At 32.9% G+C, this 20,565-nt stretch overlaps 6 protein-coding genes across 8 annotated transcripts; 3 read left to right on the forward strand and 3 right to left on the reverse strand.

Annotated features, from left to right (window-relative positions):
* Nucleotides 1–3,225: 3,225 nt before the first annotated feature.
* On the forward strand, nt 3,226–5,309 carry LOC139109796 (uncharacterized). Its single transcript, XM_070669130.1, has 4 exons — nt 3,226–3,775; nt 3,964–4,410; nt 4,480–4,746; nt 4,818–5,309. The coding sequence occupies exons 1-4, from the start codon at nt 3,324–3,326 to the stop codon at nt 4,975–4,977; spliced, it is 1,326 nt and encodes a 441-aa protein (XP_070525231.1). The 5' UTR covers nt 3,226–3,323; the 3' UTR covers nt 4,978–5,309.
* A 30-nt stretch (nt 5,310–5,339) lies between these two features.
* On the forward strand, nt 5,340–9,723 carry LOC139109795 (uncharacterized). Of its 3 annotated transcripts, none has more exons than XM_070669128.1 (5): nt 5,340–5,930; nt 6,112–6,518; nt 7,190–7,229; nt 7,295–7,561; nt 8,791–9,723. In XM_070669128.1, the coding sequence occupies exons 1-5, from the start codon at nt 5,464–5,466 to the stop codon at nt 8,792–8,794; spliced, it is 1,185 nt and encodes a 394-aa protein (XP_070525229.1). In that variant the 5' UTR covers nt 5,340–5,463; the 3' UTR covers nt 8,795–9,723. The 3 variants fall into 3 exon arrangements, with proteins under 3 accessions (XP_070525229.1, XP_070525228.1, XP_070525230.1); XM_070669127.1 differs by lacking the exon at nt 8,791–9,723 and adding an exon at nt 7,633–8,714; XM_070669129.1 differs by lacking the exons at nt 6,112–6,518; nt 8,791–9,723 and adding an exon at nt 7,633–8,726 and having other exon boundaries at nt 6,783–7,229.
* Agt (O-6-alkylguanine-DNA alkyltransferase) lies at nt 8,112–8,711 on the reverse strand. The gene has a single exon (XM_070669133.1). The coding sequence runs from the start codon at nt 8,709–8,711 to the stop codon at nt 8,118–8,120; it is 594 nt and encodes a 197-aa protein (XP_070525234.1). The 3' UTR covers nt 8,112–8,117.
* On the reverse strand, nt 9,592–17,644 carry Setx (probable helicase senataxin). The gene is made up of 8 exons (XM_070669121.1): nt 17,505–17,644; nt 15,734–15,893; nt 15,136–15,249; nt 14,916–15,062; nt 14,372–14,561; nt 10,102–14,170; nt 9,810–10,020; nt 9,592–9,722 (listed from the first exon to the last, which is right to left on the reverse strand). The coding sequence occupies exons 2-8, from the start codon at nt 15,809–15,811 to the stop codon at nt 9,612–9,614; spliced, it is 4,920 nt and encodes a 1,639-aa protein (XP_070525222.1). The 5' UTR covers nt 15,812–15,893; nt 17,505–17,644; the 3' UTR covers nt 9,592–9,611.
* Nucleotides 16,412–17,354, forward strand: LOC139109798 (uncharacterized). Its single transcript, XM_070669132.1, has 4 exons — nt 16,412–16,749; nt 16,822–16,957; nt 17,067–17,123; nt 17,202–17,354. Exons 1-4 carry the CDS (start codon nt 16,412–16,414, stop codon nt 17,352–17,354), a joined length of 684 nt encoding a protein of 227 aa, XP_070525233.1.
* Nucleotides 17,115–20,274, reverse strand: Arp8 (Actin-related protein 8). Its single transcript, XM_070669122.1, has 8 exons — nt 19,966–20,274; nt 19,633–19,800; nt 19,064–19,561; nt 18,612–18,956; nt 18,380–18,526; nt 18,020–18,239; nt 17,766–17,894; nt 17,115–17,673 (listed from the first exon to the last, which is right to left on the reverse strand). Exons 1-8 carry the CDS (start codon nt 19,999–20,001, stop codon nt 17,501–17,503), a joined length of 1,716 nt encoding a protein of 571 aa, XP_070525223.1. The 5' UTR covers nt 20,002–20,274; the 3' UTR covers nt 17,115–17,500.
* Between the last annotated feature and the right edge of the window lie 291 nt (nt 20,275–20,565).

Genomic DNA, 20,565 nt, shown 5'->3' on the forward strand with positions numbered 1-20,565 from the left:
TTGTAACATATTTCTGCACGTGCCTACGGCTTATACTTCCACTTTTGCTTGTGCAATCACTCCTGTGTAACGAAATATCGCTTCGGGGGTTTATTTCTTGTCGTAAGGAAAGGGAGTGCTGCGCGATTCTATAAAATCTGTCGGCTAATGAGGCCAACGAGAAACGTGCGTTATACAGAATAATTTTCAGTTTGCTGTTTATTTGAAAGATAAAAGTACGTCTTTTACGCCTATAATAACAAACTTCTTACAGCCGCGACGACGATGAAGTAATTAAATAATCGAGAGCACGTTTAGAGCTTCAGAAATGATAAGAAGTAAGTTACCTTTGTTCTTGCCCTCGCGGTCATTTTTTATTAATTATACTTTAATTATCAACATAATATAAAAAGATATGAAAAAAACTTAACGTTGAATATAGTCTCCAGACGCAAGAGTTATGTAGTATAAGTCGTAAGTTCTAGTGCAGCAAAAAAAGGAAAATAATGAATATTTTTTTGCAAACGTATGCAGCCAGTTTTACATAAGAATTGATTTAAAAATACGCAGATTGTTAATCGCGCTATATGACGCAAATACGAGCCGCAAAAATTGGATTCAGCGGATATCCGGTTATCAAAACAATTCACGCGTCTTTCTAATGCGCTATGTAACTAAGTCGCTTATATTTTTCATAGACACACTTCGGGAATTAATTAAATGCTCGAGACAACATCTTCCGCAAAAATCATACACCGGTTCATCAATTATATTACGAATTACTCTTCGCGTATTATCTCCACCACATATTTATTATGCAATTTATTCGATCACATTCGTCTCTTTATATTTTGGGCGTTACGAACCTTTTAAGGATCCTGCGCGGCCTGTTCTATACGTTAAAAATGCGAAACAATGGACGTTCAATCGCGCGGAATGAACAGCGGACCCGTTTTAATAGATGAACTGAAGCGACGAAGTAAAGCTTGTGACATTCTCGTTGGCCGTCAACGCCATCGCCGTCGACATTACATAACAAAGGGTAAACCCGTGCGCGGCGCTCTTGCTTACCGTTATTAATTAAATAAAACGCGCGTAGGAACGGCGATTACTAGTCTTTAATTAATATTTGTAAAATGCAGTTGCAGTGCGTCAGCGATTACAAGCTGCGTATTTACGTAACCGCGTGACAAGATGCAAAAGCACGTGGACCGTCGCCGGCCACGTGAGCGGCATCACATGCCAAGGATGCTCGTTTCGGTTCATCCACGTGCCGTAGCACCGTTTCTCTCTTCACCGCGAGACAGAATCCGTGGTGGATGGAATTACGTAACGGCGAAAATCCAACACAAATTATATTCGCTGATTTCTGTGAAAGAGATAATTCTGCGGAGATACAGACCCTTCATCCTTGATGCTATAAGCCAATTATGCGCACCAATTATTCGAAATGTAAATGTGATGCAACACGTCGGTGCGCAAGAGGAATAAACGCACGGAATAATATTGTACGTTTAAGAAACTACGAAGTCGAGTTTCTCGCGAATGACATTTCAGAAAAGGACTTTGAAATATCGAGTTATACATGTATTAACGTTAAAACTTTTATGCACATTGGTTTTACAAATTAAAATAAATAAAGTTTGAGAAATGCTTAAATTAAGAAGTATGTAATAATTTAAAAAATTAATTATAAAATATAATTATTATTTTATAAATATATATATATGTATATATATATATTTTTTTTTTTATTTAATAAAAGACAGATTAATTCAACAACTTTGAATGAGTTTAAAGTATAAATCGCTAATATTGTAAATCTTGGTCAACAACGCGAAGCACGCACTTTATAGTATCTAGTGACTGTAAATTGTAAATAACGTAAGAGCGTTCAGATAAAAGTCTCATTAAAAATATAATTAATCAAGAGACACGATAGTGCCTTGCGCCAAGTATAGGCGCAGCGTACAACCAAGCTTCTCTTATACGAGACGACGTATTGAGAAATCCGTAGATTTTCGGATCTCAATAACAGCTAAATCTATCGCTTTCTAAATAGGTTTATCGTGTAGCTTGGGGTCAATTTATATCCGGAAAGTGTTTTTATTTTTCCGTTACGCATCCTACAAACGAAAATATTGCAATATAAAATTTACTTTCATGTAAATATATTTAAAAAAAAAAAAAGATATTTAATAAAAAATTTAGAAAACTTAGCGCTGCTCGTTTGTACGTATGGGAGTGAGAAAAAACGTGAGAAAGAGAGAAACACACATGTAGACACGCTTAAAAAAGGGAAATAGCGGGACACACACGCACACACATACGTATGAATAAACAAAAACGGGAAATAATAATGTTAACAATTATATCTACTTAGCTTGTTATGCAAAATAACAAACACGCTGTACTGACATCACAAAATTAATAATTAATATAGAAAGACGTAACTAAACTTAACATAAGTAATACAATACATATCGTAAGTGCAATAGTAACAAAGTTCAAGCCAAGTCCGAAAGATAAAAATGTTATGACAAATGATAATCTGCAACATAATAAAAATAATATAAAATAGCAAAGATAGTAAATGCAATGAAACAATATTAAAACTTAACTGCATATATAAAGCTTTAAATAAGTTTATAATAATTATTTAATATTCAAATTATTTCTAGTAAACCTCGTACTTGTAAATAACAGTAAAAACTGGCACATGTTTTGCAATGTCTTTATCGTAATAATAATAAATATCAAGTAATACTAAATTGATATTTCAATATTAAATTGTTCTTTAAGAGTGTTGTAACTCAAGCCCCTCAATTAATTGTTGGCACATCACACGCCAAATAAAGAATAGAAGCTCAGCAGATTACCAATTCTCATGGAATCTAATGACATCAAGTCAACGTTTTCGCCACATCGTGCGATGAGCGGAAGACACTCAGATATCCGGTCATTGCATTCTGCAAATTCGCTAATTGTTCATAAGTTCAAAGCTACATCGAAATAATGCACGAAAGGCCAAACTCGTCCAATTCAGTTATTTATAATTCAGCGGCACGTAAACGAGTGGAAACCTACGGGGAAATAAACACAAGTATATTTTTACTAAGTCTTCATTCAACATATTATTTTGATGACCTCATACGATCCCAGGAAACCGATACCGATTACAAGGCTACAAAACAAAACAAAAATTTAGAGGATATAAAATAACGAATCAGCTTAAATCACACAATATTTTAATCTGTGCACAATACAACATCTCACTTTTACTTCGATTTCTATAACTTTTAAATATACATTGTGCTTCGTGTGTGACAATTAATATTTCAAGCATGGCAGACCAAGATCTATTTGAAAGCACTTTAAAAAAATCTATCTCGAAAAATTTTAATGAAAATGAATTTGTAATGTTATTCAAAGATTTATTTCAAACAAAGTCTCAAAATAAGTTTCCAAATGATTTTGATACCTGGACCGTGAAACATCAGTGCGGGTGGTTGATTGACAATATTGCTGAATTTTTCCCGAACACTCCACAGTCGTTATTACATTTAATCCCAGGTAGTTATTGCCAGTTAAAATATAATGATCGATCGCTTGAAGAATTACCAGATTGGATGGATGTAGATAAGTATCGCAAAGGACAAAAGTTTTGGCTTAAGAATTACATCGCTATCATATTATCTAAAGTAATAGGCCTGACATGTATATTTTCATTCGATGAAGAATTAAGACCAGTTACTTTTGGAGAACACGCACATACTCCATATTTAGCATTCAAGAAGTAAATATCTTCTTTAAAATATAAGCGCGAAAATCTTATTTCTAATGTTACGCATACTTAATACATAGAAAATAAAAAATGGTTATATTCTTTCATTGATATTAAATTTGTTATTGCGTTATTGCCATTAAATAATATTAAGAAAAAACATACGTAAAAAAATCTACTCTAATTTATAAAATTTTTAGGTATATGTCAACTATAAAACGGATGAGCAATTGGTACGAAGGAGATCCTTGGATTAAAGGAACTGACGCTTACAAAGACATGCGAGTGACGCGTAGTATGCATATGCAAATAAGACAAAAGTTATGCGGTATGAGCCATGAACAAATTGCTGCAAAATGCACATTAGCAAACCCATGGAACCCTGACCGTGAAATGCTTCTCAAGGATTTTTCTGCGGCTTGTCCACCGGAAAAACATGGACAACGTCCTCAAAAAATTAGTCAGAAGTCTTCATATAAACCGAAAGGTATAAATAATGGAGATTTCGCTATGACGCAGTTCTGTTTTATCGTTTTACCTGTACTTTATCCAAAAAACATTGGAATACACGACGCAACCGACGAAGATTTAGAAGCCTTCTGCCATATGTGGAAATGCTACGGATATTTTCTTGGAATAGACGATGAGTACGAACTTCAATTGTAATATTGAAATTTTATGTATAATGAAAATTATAAATATGTTTTATAATTTAGGTACAACTTTTGCCGCGGCACTTTCGACGAGATAAAGCAACGTGCATATGACATTCATCATTATTGGATTCGACAAAATTTTAAGGAAATAACGCCAGAATGGGAACACATGTCGCGGTGTCTCATTCTATGTTTAAACTATTTTCCATGGATGTATATGCCTTACAAAGTAGGCATATTATTACTGACAAATATTTTAAACATAGATATGCCTCACTTATATACGTCGTTGAATTATACAGAGTGGATAACGTATAAATTTTACAAGTAAGTGACACGATTGATTTATGTTAATATTATAAATATAGCACTTAATTCCAAAGAAATTTTACTTTCAGATTCATGTTCTATGGAATGAAATTTTCATGGATAAAAATGACAATTAATAAAATAGTGCGTTACATTTTTCATCAAGCGTACGACTTTGGTGAAAAAGAGTTTGAAATTATTCGTAAAAAATCGAATAAATTATTGCCAGACTTTTCACTTTCCCATTAGCAATATAATCTGTATAGTATTAGATATTTGATTTATATTTTAAATATTTTAGTCTTTTATATTTAAATAAATGTACATATATAAATAAAATCTTTTGAATTATATAAAAAATGAACGAATTCATTTTAAGACAACAAAATTTAAATACAATAAAAGTATAATGAATTCTACATGTATACAATTTTATTCAAGTGAAAATCAATTTATATACAAATTATCAATAGAATTTTTTATATTCTTAAGAGGTATAAAAAACAGACATTTTTGTTGCACTTGTTCTGTCGTATTGATATTAAACGTCAAGTGATAATAAATCAGTGTTTCTATATTGAATTAATTTTTAATGGAGGGAATGTAGAGTATATAAAGTTTCATGTCAGCTAAGATCACAGTATAACATAAAGCGTGTGGAAGGAACATCCATTTGTTTCTTTAATTTTTACACTTTTAAATACATTGTCCCTCGTGTGTAACAATTATTTCGATATGACACACGTCAAGAATAATCAACAAGATATACTTAAAGACATCTTTATAAAACGCGACTCAAAAAATTTTGACGAAAATGGATTTGTAATGACGTTCAAAGACTTATTTCAAACAAACTTTCGAGATAAGTTTCCAAATAATTTTGATAAATGGACCGTAAAACAACAATGCAGTTGGTTGATTGACAACATTGCTGTGTTCTTTCCAAATACCCCACAGTCTTTATTAAGTTTTATCCCAGGTTCTTATTGCCAGCTGGATTATAATAATCGATCAATTGAAGAATTACCTAATTGGATGGATATAGATAAGTATCGTAAGGGACAACAATTTTGGCACAAGAATTACGCCGCTATTTTAATATCTAAATTAATAGGCCTTACATATGTATATACATTTGATGACGAACTGAAACCAATTATTATTGGGGGAAACGAACATACGCCATATTTAGCATTTCGAAGGTATATTTCTCAAAATGTACAAGCAAAAATATTTTCTCTTGTGTTATGTATATTTAAAACAAAAAAAAATAAAAACTAATTATATTTTTATATTAACATTAAATTTACTATTGAATTATTACCATTACGTAATATAAAAAAATATATAAAAAATTTTTCTTTAATTTGTAACATTTTACAGATTTCTCTCATCTGTAAAGCGAATGAGTAATTGGTACAATGGAGATCCTTGGATTAAAGGAACTGTAGCTTACCAAGATATGCTGATAACACGTGCTATGCACTTTGGAGTGAAAACAAAGTTATGTCAAATGAGTCATGAACAAATTGCCACGGCATGCATATTTGCAAATCCATGGAACCCTGATCGTGAAATACTCCTCAAGGATTTTTCTGCGGCCTGTCTACCAGAAAAATATGGACAACGTCCACGAAAATTGATAGAAAAATCACCGTACAAACCAAAAGGTATAAACTGTAGCGATTTCGTTCTGGCACAATATTGTTTTGTTGTTCTACCTTTACTCTATCCACAAAATATTGGAATACACGATGCAACCGACGAAGATTTAGATGCCTTCTGCCATATGTGGAAATGCTACGGATGAAGAATTAAAACCAGTCACTTTAGGAGAACACGCGCATACCCCATTTTTAGCATTTCAAAGGTAAATATTTATTGCAAAATAAACATGCAAAAATTTTATCTCTAGTATTATGCATACTTAACATATAGAAGATGGAAAATAGTTATATTCTTTCATTGATATTAAATTTGTTACTGCGTTATTGCCGTAAAATAATATTTGAAAAATACGTAAAAAAATCTACTCTAATTTATAAAATTTTTAGGTATATGTCAACTATAAAACGGATGAGCAATTGGTACGAAGGAGAGCCTTGGATTAAAGGAACTGACGCTTACAAAGACATGCGAGTGACGCGTAGTATGCATTTGCAAATAAGACAAAAGTTATGCGGTATGAGCCATGAACAAATTGCTGCAAAATGCACATTAGCAAACCCATGGAACCCTGACCGTGAACTGCTTCTCAAGGATTTTTCTGCGGCCTGTCCACCGGAAAAACATGGACAACGTCCTCAACAAATTAGTCAGAAGTCTTCATATAGACCGAAAGGTTTAAACAATAGCGATTTCGCTATGACGCAGTATCTTTTTGTTGTTTTTCCTTTACTCTATCCACACAGTATTGGAATACACGACGCCACCGACGATGATTTAGAAGCCTTCTGCCACGTGTGGAAATGCTATGGATATTTTCTTGGAATAGACGATGAGTACGTTCTGAAATTGTAATATTAAAATTATATAATGCAAATTATAAATATGTTTTATAATTTAGATACAATTTTTGCCGCGGCACTCTCGACGAGATAAAGCAACGTGCAAATGATATTTATCATTATTGGATAAGACAAAATTTTAAAGAAATAACGCCAGAATGGGAGCATATAACACGGTGTTTTATAATATGTTTGAACTATGTACCTTTGGTATATCTGCCTTACAAAGTAGGGATATTAATACTTACAAATATTTTAAACATAAATATGCCTCATTTATACGCATCATTAAATTATGCAGAATGGATGACTTATAAGTTTTACAAGTAAGTGACACGATTAATTTATATAAATATTATAAATGTAGCACTTGATTCCAAAGAAATTTTACTTTCAGATTTATGTTCTACGGAATGAAATTTTCAAGCGTAAGAAAGACTGTTAATAAAATAGTGCGCCATGTATTTTATCAAGCCTACAACTTCGGTGAAAAAGAACTAGAAATTATTCATAAAAAATCAAATAAGTTATTGCCAGATTTTTCTCTTTAATATTAACGAATTACATAAATTGCTCTGCAACAAAGTTTTAAATGTTTAATATGTGCTTATTTTACATGTGTGTCTTACGTTAGAAAAAAATATTAGCTTAAACAGATTAATACAAATATTACAAATATCATATGGTGGAATAAAAACGATAAAAATAAAGATGTACTTGAAAAAGGAGTGCAGAAACGGTTGCTCTGTCTAACTTGTATACCTATTCATATAAAAATAATTATACAAATAATTATAAAAATTGACAAACGTTTGATTTCATTCTGTACGACAGTCGCACGTATTCATGCGACGAGCACGTGCTCGCGCCGCGAGCACGTATTTAAATAACAGATTCGCTTTCCAACTTCTCTTTAGCTTCGTACTCCAGGATAGCGCTTCTCCGTTCTCTTCCCCAGATATACTTGGGAGTAATGCCTCGGGCGTGCTGTAACTTATGCGTCACGCGGTGGCATGGCACAACGTAGGCGATGTAATTTCTCGAAATTGCACCTCCCACTGCTCTTGGCGCCTTACAGTCAGTCTTCTGCGCGATATCCTCGTACGTAGTCATCGTTCCCTTCGGGATCTCCATCAGGCATCGCCATATCTTGATTTGAAACAGCGTGCCCTTCATAATAACGCAAACTGGAGCAACTTGGCATCCGTCAGAGTCAAAAATCCTTGCGATCACGATCCCCGTTCTGTTCTCCGTATCTTCCCTGATGCGAGTTAAGGACCACTTTGCTTTTAACACTTTGATTGCCTCCGCCTCGTTTTCATCGTCGACAAACGTTAAATATGCTAAATCACGATCGATGTCGGTCACTGCTATGAGGCACTTGCCGAAGGGCGTCTGATGAAACGCGTATACCAGTTGAAACGTCATGAACTTGGCCTTATACTCCTCCAACGTTATGCCTCGAAATGTATTCATAGCTGTTGATACGATCGAAGAACCTGGAATATTAATTTTTATGATTCTTTTAATGTAACTCTTTTCTTTTTCTTGTCAGATAACAACAAGTAATTTTAAACTTGAGTTCAACAATAGATACGTACTATCGACAAACGTCAAAGTGACATTAAAAACGAAAGACCGGTGAAAGCGATGAACACCAATGTTATTTTAATCAGCTGATCTACCAGTTGCTCGTTCCAAGATGTGATGGAAAAGAAATATGGCACATGCGCAGCACTCTTCGACTTCGTATGGTCAAATATTAAAGAACTTTTAAATTTTGTCAGGACAACGATCCTAAACATAAAGCGAGAATTGTTCAAGAATATTTATTGTACAATTGTCTAAAAGTATTGCACTCACCGCTTTAATCACCGGATTTAAATCCCATAGAAAATTTATGAGACGAACTCGACCGCAGAATACGTAAAACAATTATAAACAAAACTGAACTGAAAGAGCGATTAATAGAAGAATGGAATTTAATTAACGTAGAGTATTCTTTTTTTAATATGTTTAAATATGCCTAAACAATTAAAAAATATATTAGAATAAAAAGCGTATCCGACAAAATATTAATTTTATTTTTATTTTATAAAAAAACATTTATTTTTTAACGTGTCCGAATACTTTTGTAAGATGAAAAATCGACCTGTTTTTGTAAAATTTATTATTATACAGTATATATACCAATTTATTGAAGTAATACAATATCAAAATAAAATCAATAACGTTTTATAAAAAAAATGAGTAAATTTAATTTTTCCATTTCTTATTCAGCTAAATTACATTATAATAATAAATTTTTGGTGTCCAAATACTTTAGAGATTAAGTTCGAATACTTAACTGTAAATAAAAATCTTTATACAGCTTCTTTACTTAATGATAAATTGTTTAATAGCGGTAGGTGTCGCATTGGGTTTGATGTGATATAAAATTCCACGAGTCTTTGCATCAATTAACAATGCTTTCCACATTTGATCTTTCTACAAAGTAAAAACTTAATTAATATAAGCTAAAAAAGAATAATAAAAAATGATTAAAATATTTCTTTCGTATTATCTTTCGCTTACCATAAAAGTGTCAAAATTTCCACATAATATCAAACTACGCTTAGCTCTCGTGAGAGCTACACAAAGTCTCTGCTTGTCCGACAAAAATCCAATACCTTTGCTTCTCACGCAAGACATTATTATAATATCTCGTTCTTGGCCTTGGAAACTGTCGACGGTGTTAACTTCAAAATCAATTTTTTTCTTTACATTATACGGCACAGAAGATATCCTGAAAAGTACGCAAGTTATAAATTTAAATTTGTAATTTTTTATAAAAAATGATTTTTGCATGCACATGTGTGGAACTTACTTTTCGTTAATTTTATTCATTATAAGAGTTCTTTGATTCTGGTATGGCGTGAGAATTCCAAGAGAGACGGTAGTGCTTGTTTGCTCCCAATTAGCAAACAATAGCATGGTTAAAATAATATTGGCTATGAATTCCGCTTCGGTGGTATTGGAGAACTTATCGTCATTCTGAACGAAGCCGTGATGTAATACTCTATAGGGATAAAATGGGAATGTTGAGAAGGATTCGACGGCGTTTTTCAGTCTTCCCTTGTAAAAATGCTTATTTGGCCAGTACGAGATCGCATAATCCATGCGATACTGCGTGTCTAACATTATAATTGGACTGTTCGGGTGTGATGCAAAGACATTCTGTATCCTCGAAAATACCGATTGATCTAATCCCAGTTTCTTTGCTCGCTGACTAATAATAGTTGCGGGCAATTGATTCGGATCGCCCACCAAGACCATTGTGTTCACTCCCAACATCAACGGTATCAGAGTCTCTGCTTCGCAGCTCTGTGTCGCCTCGTCAACGATGCATACGGATATTCTTTCCTTATGCCCGAAGAAAGACTCCATTTGATTTGTGTAACAAGACGAAAGTGTACAGGCAATTATATTAGCGTTCGAAATAATTATTTTCTCAGATCCGCGTTGATATTTCACATATTCTTTCGGATGGAGATCGTTTATCGTCTTATTGCTTCTCAGCAGTTCATATCTTGTTGACGCTTCAAACAGACAGTTTGAGAGTGAACTCCTCTTCGTTTCGTCTCTGTGTTTCATATTTGCGAGCTGATTTCTAAGCGAATCAATACACGTCTGTAAAGTCGCCAGCTCTTCGGCGTAGGATATACTATTTAATTCTGGCTTCTTCGTTATTTTCAGAAGATACTTCTTCGCCAGTTCTGTCACGGAAATGTTTTTGACACTTAAATGCATCGTCTCTAATCGACCAATCCGTACCATATTAAAACGTTTCTGTTTCAGAGTAGATCTAATATCCAGAAGTCTTAGAACGATCTCATCGACGGCGGCGTTAGACGGTGCGCATATCAAAATTTTTAAAGACGTCTTATTTTCTCGTTCACCGTACAGTATTTGAGTAACTAAGTTAACAATAACTTTAGTTTTACCCGTGCCCGGTGGGCCCTGAATAAAGCATAGTTTGGGATCTTTTTTTAACACAGTATCTGTCACTCTAAATACGGCCTCCAATTGCTTTGAATTTAAATTATCTTTCGTGACCAACGAAGATACGTTCTGCTCGTTTAACGGCGGCAATTGATAATTCTCGATTTTCGGATTTACTATCATTTTTAATAGAGGTGATTGAGGAAGATACTGTAATGCCTGCACCATTCTAATATTCGGTCTTAGATATGTGACTGTGCGAACTCTGTGCAGCCTGTTTACAGGAATAACGTGCTCGACATTTCGCGTCAACAAGGTGTATGTTATCACAGTATACGGATCTTTAACATAAGACCGTAATTCTCTATTATAATGAGTAAACTCGTTAATAATCGTGTGGTGCATTTGAGTGATGTACCCAAATATCTTGTAAAAGTTTTTTTTGCCGCGCACGTTACTGGCGTATTCTAAATATACTAGATCCCCAAAAACGGGATGAATTTGCTTACTCAGGTCTTCTTTATTAACTAATACTTGAAGTGTTAGCGTCATCAAAAATAAATTGTTCGATGATATCGGAGTGTATGTAATAGAATTCTCGACTATGGCACACATCATGGTGGCACGTTGCATATTTTTCGTTTCAAAATCCTTAGTTATGATGCACCATATCTCCAGCAAAAGAAGAGGCATTGCGATTTTGTAATACTGTTTAAAAGAATCGTAGGATAATCTCATGGGTTGAAGTTCACATTCAGACACTATCGGCGGATCTCGTTTCAAGTAACGCTGTTCTTCGAGCCACACGGGATTCCACATAAAAATACGCGCCAAAAACTCCTCCAGTTTTGGACTCCAATCTGTATAAACTACGGGTGTCCATACTAATTTATCTGTGGGTATAGGCGCATCTTTTCCATGCAATTTCTTTAACGTGTTGCTAGAATCAATTTCGTAGTCATTTACTTCTAATTTGTCAGAGAAAGATACTTTCTTTTTTTTTAATGACTTATTTTTTACTTTTACGAGGATCGATTTTAAATTATCCGATGATAAATATTTTTTGTTAACCACAGAATCGCGTTCGATCGACATATTTTGCAATGAACTTTTGGAGGTGGATGCAATATTCATGTTACTATTATTAGCATCGTTATGTCTTTTCTTATCATCAATCGTTTTACAGCTTGTCTTCTTCTCTTCGGAAGTAGAAGGCACATTATTTAAATGCAATGTTTGTTGTAATGATGTAGCAATAGTGTTTACTGAATCCTTAGAAACGTTTGTTTTCTCATGCAATTTCAATGTTTTCTTGCAGGAAATCATGAAATTTTCAACATCAGCTTGATTAGTATTCGATGTTGACGGTTTTGTAGATTGATTTGAAATAGATTTAGATTCTTGCGATTCATGCTCAGTAATAAGAAAGTCACCGCGATTTTTCAAAGATATTTTAGCTCTTGGTTTAGCAATCCTACGATTGATATTTTGACCATTTTCACGAGCTTTTTTCTCTTCTGCGGCAGTTTCCGCAATCTTTTTCAATTTCATTTTTCTATTTTCGATTATTTTCTTTTTTTCGTCTTTAGAAATAGATGATCCAGGTTTTGGTAATATTTCACTTAATGAGAAACCGCCAGATATTGATTTAGATCGCTTTCTACAATTCTTTTGCAATGTTTGTTCCTTATCATAGAAATGATCATTAACGTGCTTTTTTATTTTTGACAAATTATGATCATTCTTTGACGTTTTTTCTTTTAGTGCCAATTTCGATTGCGAAGTCTCACGTACTTTTATTTCTTTGTTCTTACTATGATTAATTTGTCTTCTTCTTAAAGGTAATTCTAATGGTTCTATTACTGGTATCAGTTTTTTTGTTGATTTTGCAATCAATTTTTGTTTTAAATTTTCTAATGTTTGATCATCCTTCTTTGCGGTTTGTTTCTTTTCTGTTTTCTGTTTGCTTTTGTCACAAATATTAATATCGGCATCTTGTTTACTTTTATCAATATCTTTTGCACTAGATTCGTGAAAAGAATTAGCTTCGTCTACATCCATTCTAGTTACTTCTTTTATCGATGAACTAGTATTAATATTACTGTTAATAATTTGTTTATTTCTATCACTATCTTTTAAACTAAGTTCATTAGAAAATCCGACTTCGTTCATATTCAACACATTGATTTCTGTCTGTTGTAAGTTAGTATTATAATCGTCTTTTTTATTTCTAACTTTATCATAAGCACTCGCATGTGATTGAACAATTTCTTTATTACAAGAAACCTCACTAGTACTTGGTATTTCAGACGGATCAACCATATTTGAAATTTCATCCCAAATTCCCAAGTCATTCTCATCGTTTGCTACTGTATCAGTAAAAACAGATTTTGAATCGTCGTTTAATAACTGACTTCTCGATAATCTGTCTAACCATGGATTATTCTCATCTTCGCTGTCTGTTAAAATAATCACTTCGTCGTCAACATTTATTAAAGTAATATTCTCAGTACTTAACTCATCATTGTTGACACATTCCTGTTTAATCTCTATTTTAGTATCTGCATCATCTTCGTACTTAATATCAAATAATTGAGAGTATGGAAATATTCCGTCTTCATCATCGCTCAAATCGACAACATCGATATCAGAGAACTGCACTTTCGGCTCGTGTTTTATTTTCTTTAACTTAATCAATGAAATATCTTTGCTTGTATTATACTCCATATGTTCTATGTTTACATCTTCTTCATCATCAGTTTGCAATTCTGGGTTACAATTTGCATTAGAATTTGAATTATTATTTGCAACAGTTTCTTTCTTGACATCTTTTGCTAATGATGTATGAATTATTTCAATGTCATCATCTATAATACATTCTGCTTCTACTAAATTACTAGTACTGTTGTTATTGTGTGATTTCTGATTATTATTAGATAAATCAGAAACATTTCCTGTAAAAAAAACAATTAATTAATAAAACAATTTGTTACAGAATAATTTAATATTTATTTTTTACTTGTTTATTATTTGTAAAAAGGAAAAAAAGATTACGTCAATTTCTGTTTAAAAATGTAATTTCTGATATGAAGGATACAACTAATACTTTTTTGTAAAAAAAAAAAAAAAAAAAAAAAAAAAAAATAGGAACTTACCTTTAGAAGAATTATCATTGCAATTTTGTTTATTATCACATCCGACTTTCAACCTTTTATTTACAACTTCGCAATGTTTAATTTTTCTTTTTAAAACATCATTCTCAGAAGAAACAGAAGGTATTTCTTGCAATGAATTTATATTTGTATCCGATATAACATCAATTTCATCTCCTTCAGTAATAGGTGACTAAAAAAAATTTGCAACATTAATTCAGTGCTCGGAATAAAATGTACATTTCGGCCCAATTCTAAATACTTCTCTTCCGTACTCCCATTATAGCTCGAAGGCTTGCGGCCGAGTTGCCGATCGCACGGGTTACGCTATGTCTCAGGAGTGTTTATACGTGATAAATGCAGTGAGACATAGCATCACACGCGCGATCAGCAACTCGCTAGTCTACGAGCTATAGTGGGAGTACAGAGGAGAAGTATTTAGAATCGGGCCGAAATGAGCATTTTATTTCGAGCATTGCATTAATTTAATGTATAAAAATTATAATAAATGCAAGAATTATTAAATATTGTCCAAAAAATCTCTTACCTCAAAGATGCGAACTCTATAAACATAAAATGTCTCATCATTCTTTGGATTAATACTTGAGCAGCCTATTCCAATAACATCATTGTTCCTTAGTCTAATCTGAACTGATTCTTTTTTTTCGCCGTTGATATGGACACCATTTGTACTCTAAATTAAAAAAAAAGGGGAGAGTTAATATTATTTACATTGCAACAGTAACTTAAGCATTTCTTTTACATACCCTTAAGTCTGTAACATACAAGTTTTCATTATCTCGAAGAAAAATACAATGCCTGCGAGACACAAGTATATTAGGGCAAATAATATCATTTTCCTTACTTCTGCCACAAGTGTACTGAAAAAAACAAATTTTACAATTAGAGTTTATCTTACATATTTCTTAAATTAACAATGTAATATCTAAAAAAAAAAAATTATTTATTCTACTTTGTACTAAGTAGTATACATCTACAATTTATTTATTTAATTACAATCTAAAATAACATAGATACAAATCGATATTAATATCACTTTCATTAAGAACACATAGCAGGGCTTGTGACACATAAGACAAGTAAATCCAATGCTGTGTTCACTCATTCATCAACCAAATATATATCCATCTCATTTTAAACAAATAGATTGACATACATTTACTTCATCAATTAATTCAGAAAGCTCGCACAATCCAGTCCTAATACTTCGACTTACGTAGCCAATATAAAATTGCTGGAGTCGCATATTTGACGTGAAGACGTCGAAACAAAACCACTCCACACCCTGAGCGAACGCATATCCGAGCTACAATGACATCGTGTTATGAATTAAATGTTACTTACAGAGCGATAAAGTTCCGACAAGTAGAAACTCGTATTCTCCGTCTTGTGTATTCGTTCCAGTGAAAATATCATTGTCATCTCGATGAAGACCTGAAGGAAGGAAGCACTGGTTTCGCTTTTCTCTCTTCCTCATATGCGGCATTCATAGGCTCGTGTTAACCTTTAAGACGCAAATGGTGAATCGGGTTTTTTCGTTCACGACTAAGAGCGAATTAAAAGTTCGGCAAAGATCGCGAGTGACTAAAAAGAGAGATTTACTTAAATTAAAGACGCAATACCGAGCACAATTTTTTTAACTGCTTTTATTTACAAGCACTAGTGCGGCTTGGCGGGGCTACAACTGCGCACGGTCTCCCATACCCATAGCTCAATTACTACTTGCGCACGCGCTGCGAGTTTGGTCTTCACTTAACGTTCAGGCCGCGGAATTCTAACGCTGTATAACCTATTCAAGTTGTTGTTGACTGTGGTATTTTTTAAAATTAATTCTTCATATTCTTTATTTTATGAATTAGAAGGACATGGATAACATTAGCCAACTATTCTTTTTAAGTCGATAATTTTTTCTACAAATAATGTGTCACATTTGATTTACAAGGCTATCCTCATTTATGGAAACAGCAGCTTAGCAAGCTCTTGTGTTTGAGAATTTAGATATATGTGATAGAAAAAAAGAACATGGAATATACATTAGAAGACGCATTTGAAACACTAAAAGGAAAGAAGGCGGAACTGGAGAAAAATATCGACGATTTAATAAACAAAATATCAAACAATGAGGTCTTTGCTTTGAAGCCAAGCAGTTCATTGGAGGATGTGAAAATGAAGCAGGACAGATTGCAGGAGAGCTTACGAAACGAAATCCAACCTGTGGAATCTGCAGATTATCCAATTTTAAGGACGTCTGCTTTACGTCTAGAAGTGATAACTGAGATGGAAGTAGACATAAATAATATGCAAGAGCTCCTTAATAGTTTACAACAAAAGCTTTCTGACATTCAGGAAGATATTGCATAGTAAGCAACTTGAACATTTTATCTCCAATTAAAAAAAAAATTGTCTCCTTATCTTTACTGTATGTGTTGCAGTTTAAAAAATAAAAAGAATGGATTAGATAAAATGAAGGAAGCTTATTCTGATAATGTAGAAATCTTTTCAAATAAAACATATGAGAAGGAAGTAGTTCTAACAAAAAGAATATTTAAGGAGGTAAAAGAAGATCTGGTGAGTCATAAAATTACGATATTTGTTACCATTTTTATAACATGAAATTATAACTTTCACAAAATAAGACAAGAAACAGAATATTTTAAACTGGGAAATTTTTTTATAGTATACTGTGGTAGATACCATTTTCCCAGGCAATAATGGATTCAAAGAATTATTAGCGGTATGAATATGCATTTTTATATAATTAATGTATTTTTTACAAAGTTAGATCTATAAATATATGAAATTATGATTACAGGCATTAACGTCAGCTTACGTGAAAGGAGGAGACGACATCTATATAGATATTACACCCGATGTTTTACATTATGTAAATTTTCTACTGGAAGCAGATATAATACAATATCATCGTAATGATAAAAGTAAAATTAAAATGACCGAGTTATTATGATATTAATTAATTATTTAATATTTTACAACCTTGGGCTACTAACGTGACACAATATAATAAAGAATAAATGACAAATATGATATAGGTTAAAAATAAAAATATTCGCCAATTTTAATTATAAATACTAAATAAACTAAAAGGTTTTTTTACCATAAGAAAGGAGATCTTTCTCGTAATATTCTGACTCCCCAACGATGCCACTCTGTTCGCGTAATCCACAATTCCTGAGCCGATTCTAAACAGCTTAAAATCCCTGCCCCTTTCCATGTAGTCATACCAGGATCCATATCTTTCGGTTGTGTTATAATATCTAATTGTTCTAAAAAAAATAAAAATTAAATTCGCAATATAATATTTATTCGCCACAATGCAGGATATTTATTGATTAGGTTATTTAAAAGATGTAATTACCAGGCCTATACATGTAAGGAATTTGAAGAGATATTCGATTGCGAAGCCACATGCCGATACCTTTAAATTTCAAACCTGATCCCACGACTAATACACAACTGTACATTTTTCTTTTGAGATCTTCGTTGGCTGTTAAAAAAATTAAGACTAAGTACAACGTGTTTTAAAGCACTTTTAATAACTCTCGTGTAGATTAAAATTAATAAAAAGGCATTCTACGTACGTTATAATTTGATAAATATTTTTATACTCACGACATCGCTCGATGCTCTGCAATATAGCTTGATCAAGGCCCAATAATTGTTGCGGAACCACGAAGTCTCGGGGAGCTTCTAGGTCACGATTTGACAAATTAGGTACAGGATCGCCGACGGCGTCAACCACAACTTCATCGTCGCCCACAGTCACAGGTGCAACCGCTGCTTCCTCTTGCATTTCTGACGAATGATCGAGAGTTTCTTTCATTCCACGTCTCTGAAATAAAAAGTAATTAAAATTAACTTTGAATAAATGTTAAATAAATGAGTCAATTATAAAAAAAAATTTAATTTAAAAAATTAAGAAATTTAATTAAAAAATGCGTCAATCAAGATTAATATATAACAACCACTTACACTTGTTTCTCTTAAATAATTCTCGTCGTAAGGATCTTCTGGGTCTCCTAACGATCGTTTTTGAACATGAACATTGTGTGTTCCAGTAATTCTGAACAATTCAGGTTGAAATAAACTCAAAGGTGCTATTAAACATTCATCGCCAACCTGTCACAAGTTTCAGAATAAAATTCAATATTTTATAGAAAATTTGCTTTTTTTAAGAATATAAATTTAAAAAAAGATATAATACTTGTATGGTATATGTTTCCGTTTGTTGTTTTGGCTTTCTGACGACAAACGTTTTCTCTTGCGAACCGCATACATTTAAATCGACATGACAAAAATCTATCTTTAACTGTTCTAAGAGTAGCACGTCCAATTTATTAGTAGGATCGCATAATTTATATGGGAATGCAGATTTTTGTAAAAGCCACAAAAACGTTTGTGTGACATCTGCGCCGCCATAATCCATACGAACACGCGTATCCTTGTGAGAGATTGCATCCTCGACGCACGACACCGATATCTTTTGAGCCCCGACGTCCACTATACACGCGTAACCCAAACCTGCTCCAAACATCGCGCCAACATGATCCTGCCATTAAATAAAACACAATTTTAATTCCTGATTGAACTTTACGCGAATTGTAAAATGTTTTAATACAAAGGCAAGAATTTTCTTTTTGAAATATACAAACTAACTTGTAATAGAATACAACGTCCAAAACCAATCTCATCCAACAACAGTGTTGTTAATTCTTTTAAATATGGTCGATGATAAATATCAGGTACAACGAGCACTGCCCGATAGTGTTTCAAATCCTTAAGAGGAATATCTAACTTCTCTGCTAATACATACTCCCAAATGGTTTTTAAATCTGCCATGACTGCTGTTAGGCTACCACCTGGGCCCGAATGTATATTAAGTTCCCCCCTTCTGTATGGAAAATGGATATTAAAATTACATTCTTCCTCCGGATCTAACGACAGGATGTCGTCGCCGATAACTATGTCACGATTAGTCGTCGTCCACTTCATATTGCTGGGAGAAGAGATTTCCGGGCTAGACCTACGATTAAAAGCAGCTATCTGCTGAGGAGGAGTAGCGTATCTTCGACTGCCATCAGATTGCAAACAGGACTGAAGTGTGTGCGACACTTGTAGCCGAGACTCTTCCATTGCTTGCGTTAGCTCCTTTGTCTACCAAAGATCGCGACGATTAAAAAGATGATAACAATAAAATCCTTTCATATATTTATTTCAGTACTTACTAATGTCACAGTAGCAGGTAAGAAGCTATCCTTATATTTTGCTCCATTTAATAATCGTTTTCTTGCAATGGCGTGTAATAATGTAATAGGCTTTAAATCAGAAGCACGGCCCATACGAAGATACATAGAGCCTGGATGAATAACGATAATTGTTTGGGCTTGGATTTGCTAAAATATATTAATAATTATGTAATATTTAGCTAGATAGTACACACGTCCGAAAATTATCTCACAAAACATTTAAATGCGCGCAAATGTTTTGCAAATAATTTTTTAAATATGTGTGGTATCTGAGTGCTTATTATGTATTAATAAAAATATAAAAATAATTACTTCGGCTTCTTGATAAACTGGCATTTTCGTGGACATTCGATTTTTTTTTTGAGAATATCCCTTTTACATTTGGTTTACTGTTGAAATCAGTAAAATATATTTCACTTTCTACTTTCCTCTTGTAAATCTTTTTCTTCAATTTTGTGGCAAGAAATTTTCAATTATAAATATAACGTGGCACGTAGTAAACTCATAATGCGTGTTTAAAATATCGATATCCTTTGACGAAACATTGTCGATGACATTTGCACGCGATAAAACAGGTTATGTTTTCCGTTGTTTATGTTACGTCGCTACACGCTGGCAAAATATTCTGTTGTATTAATGAGAGGAATTTTATATTCTTGCAAGATCCAATGTATGAAAAAAAAAAAAAATTATTATCTTTAAACGCGCTAAGTATTTATTTTATGCAACATTTTTTATGAAAAATAAAATAAGACATAAATTATAAAATCAAGAGCATTCCGAATAAACGCAAAGCTCACGCTTTGTAATATTTAATGTTATAAAAAAGTATATTAACAGTAGAATAAATAATGTTCAATCCTCAATTATAATTAAACAAATACGGTAATTTAATCATTTATCCATTTAAAA

The sequence above is a fragment of the Cardiocondyla obscurior genome, linkage group LG18, assembly GCF_019399895.1.
Source record: "Cardiocondyla obscurior isolate alpha-2009 linkage group LG18, Cobs3.1, whole genome shotgun sequence".
NCBI classification, from domain to species: Eukaryota; Metazoa; Arthropoda; class Insecta; order Hymenoptera; family Formicidae; genus Cardiocondyla; species Cardiocondyla obscurior.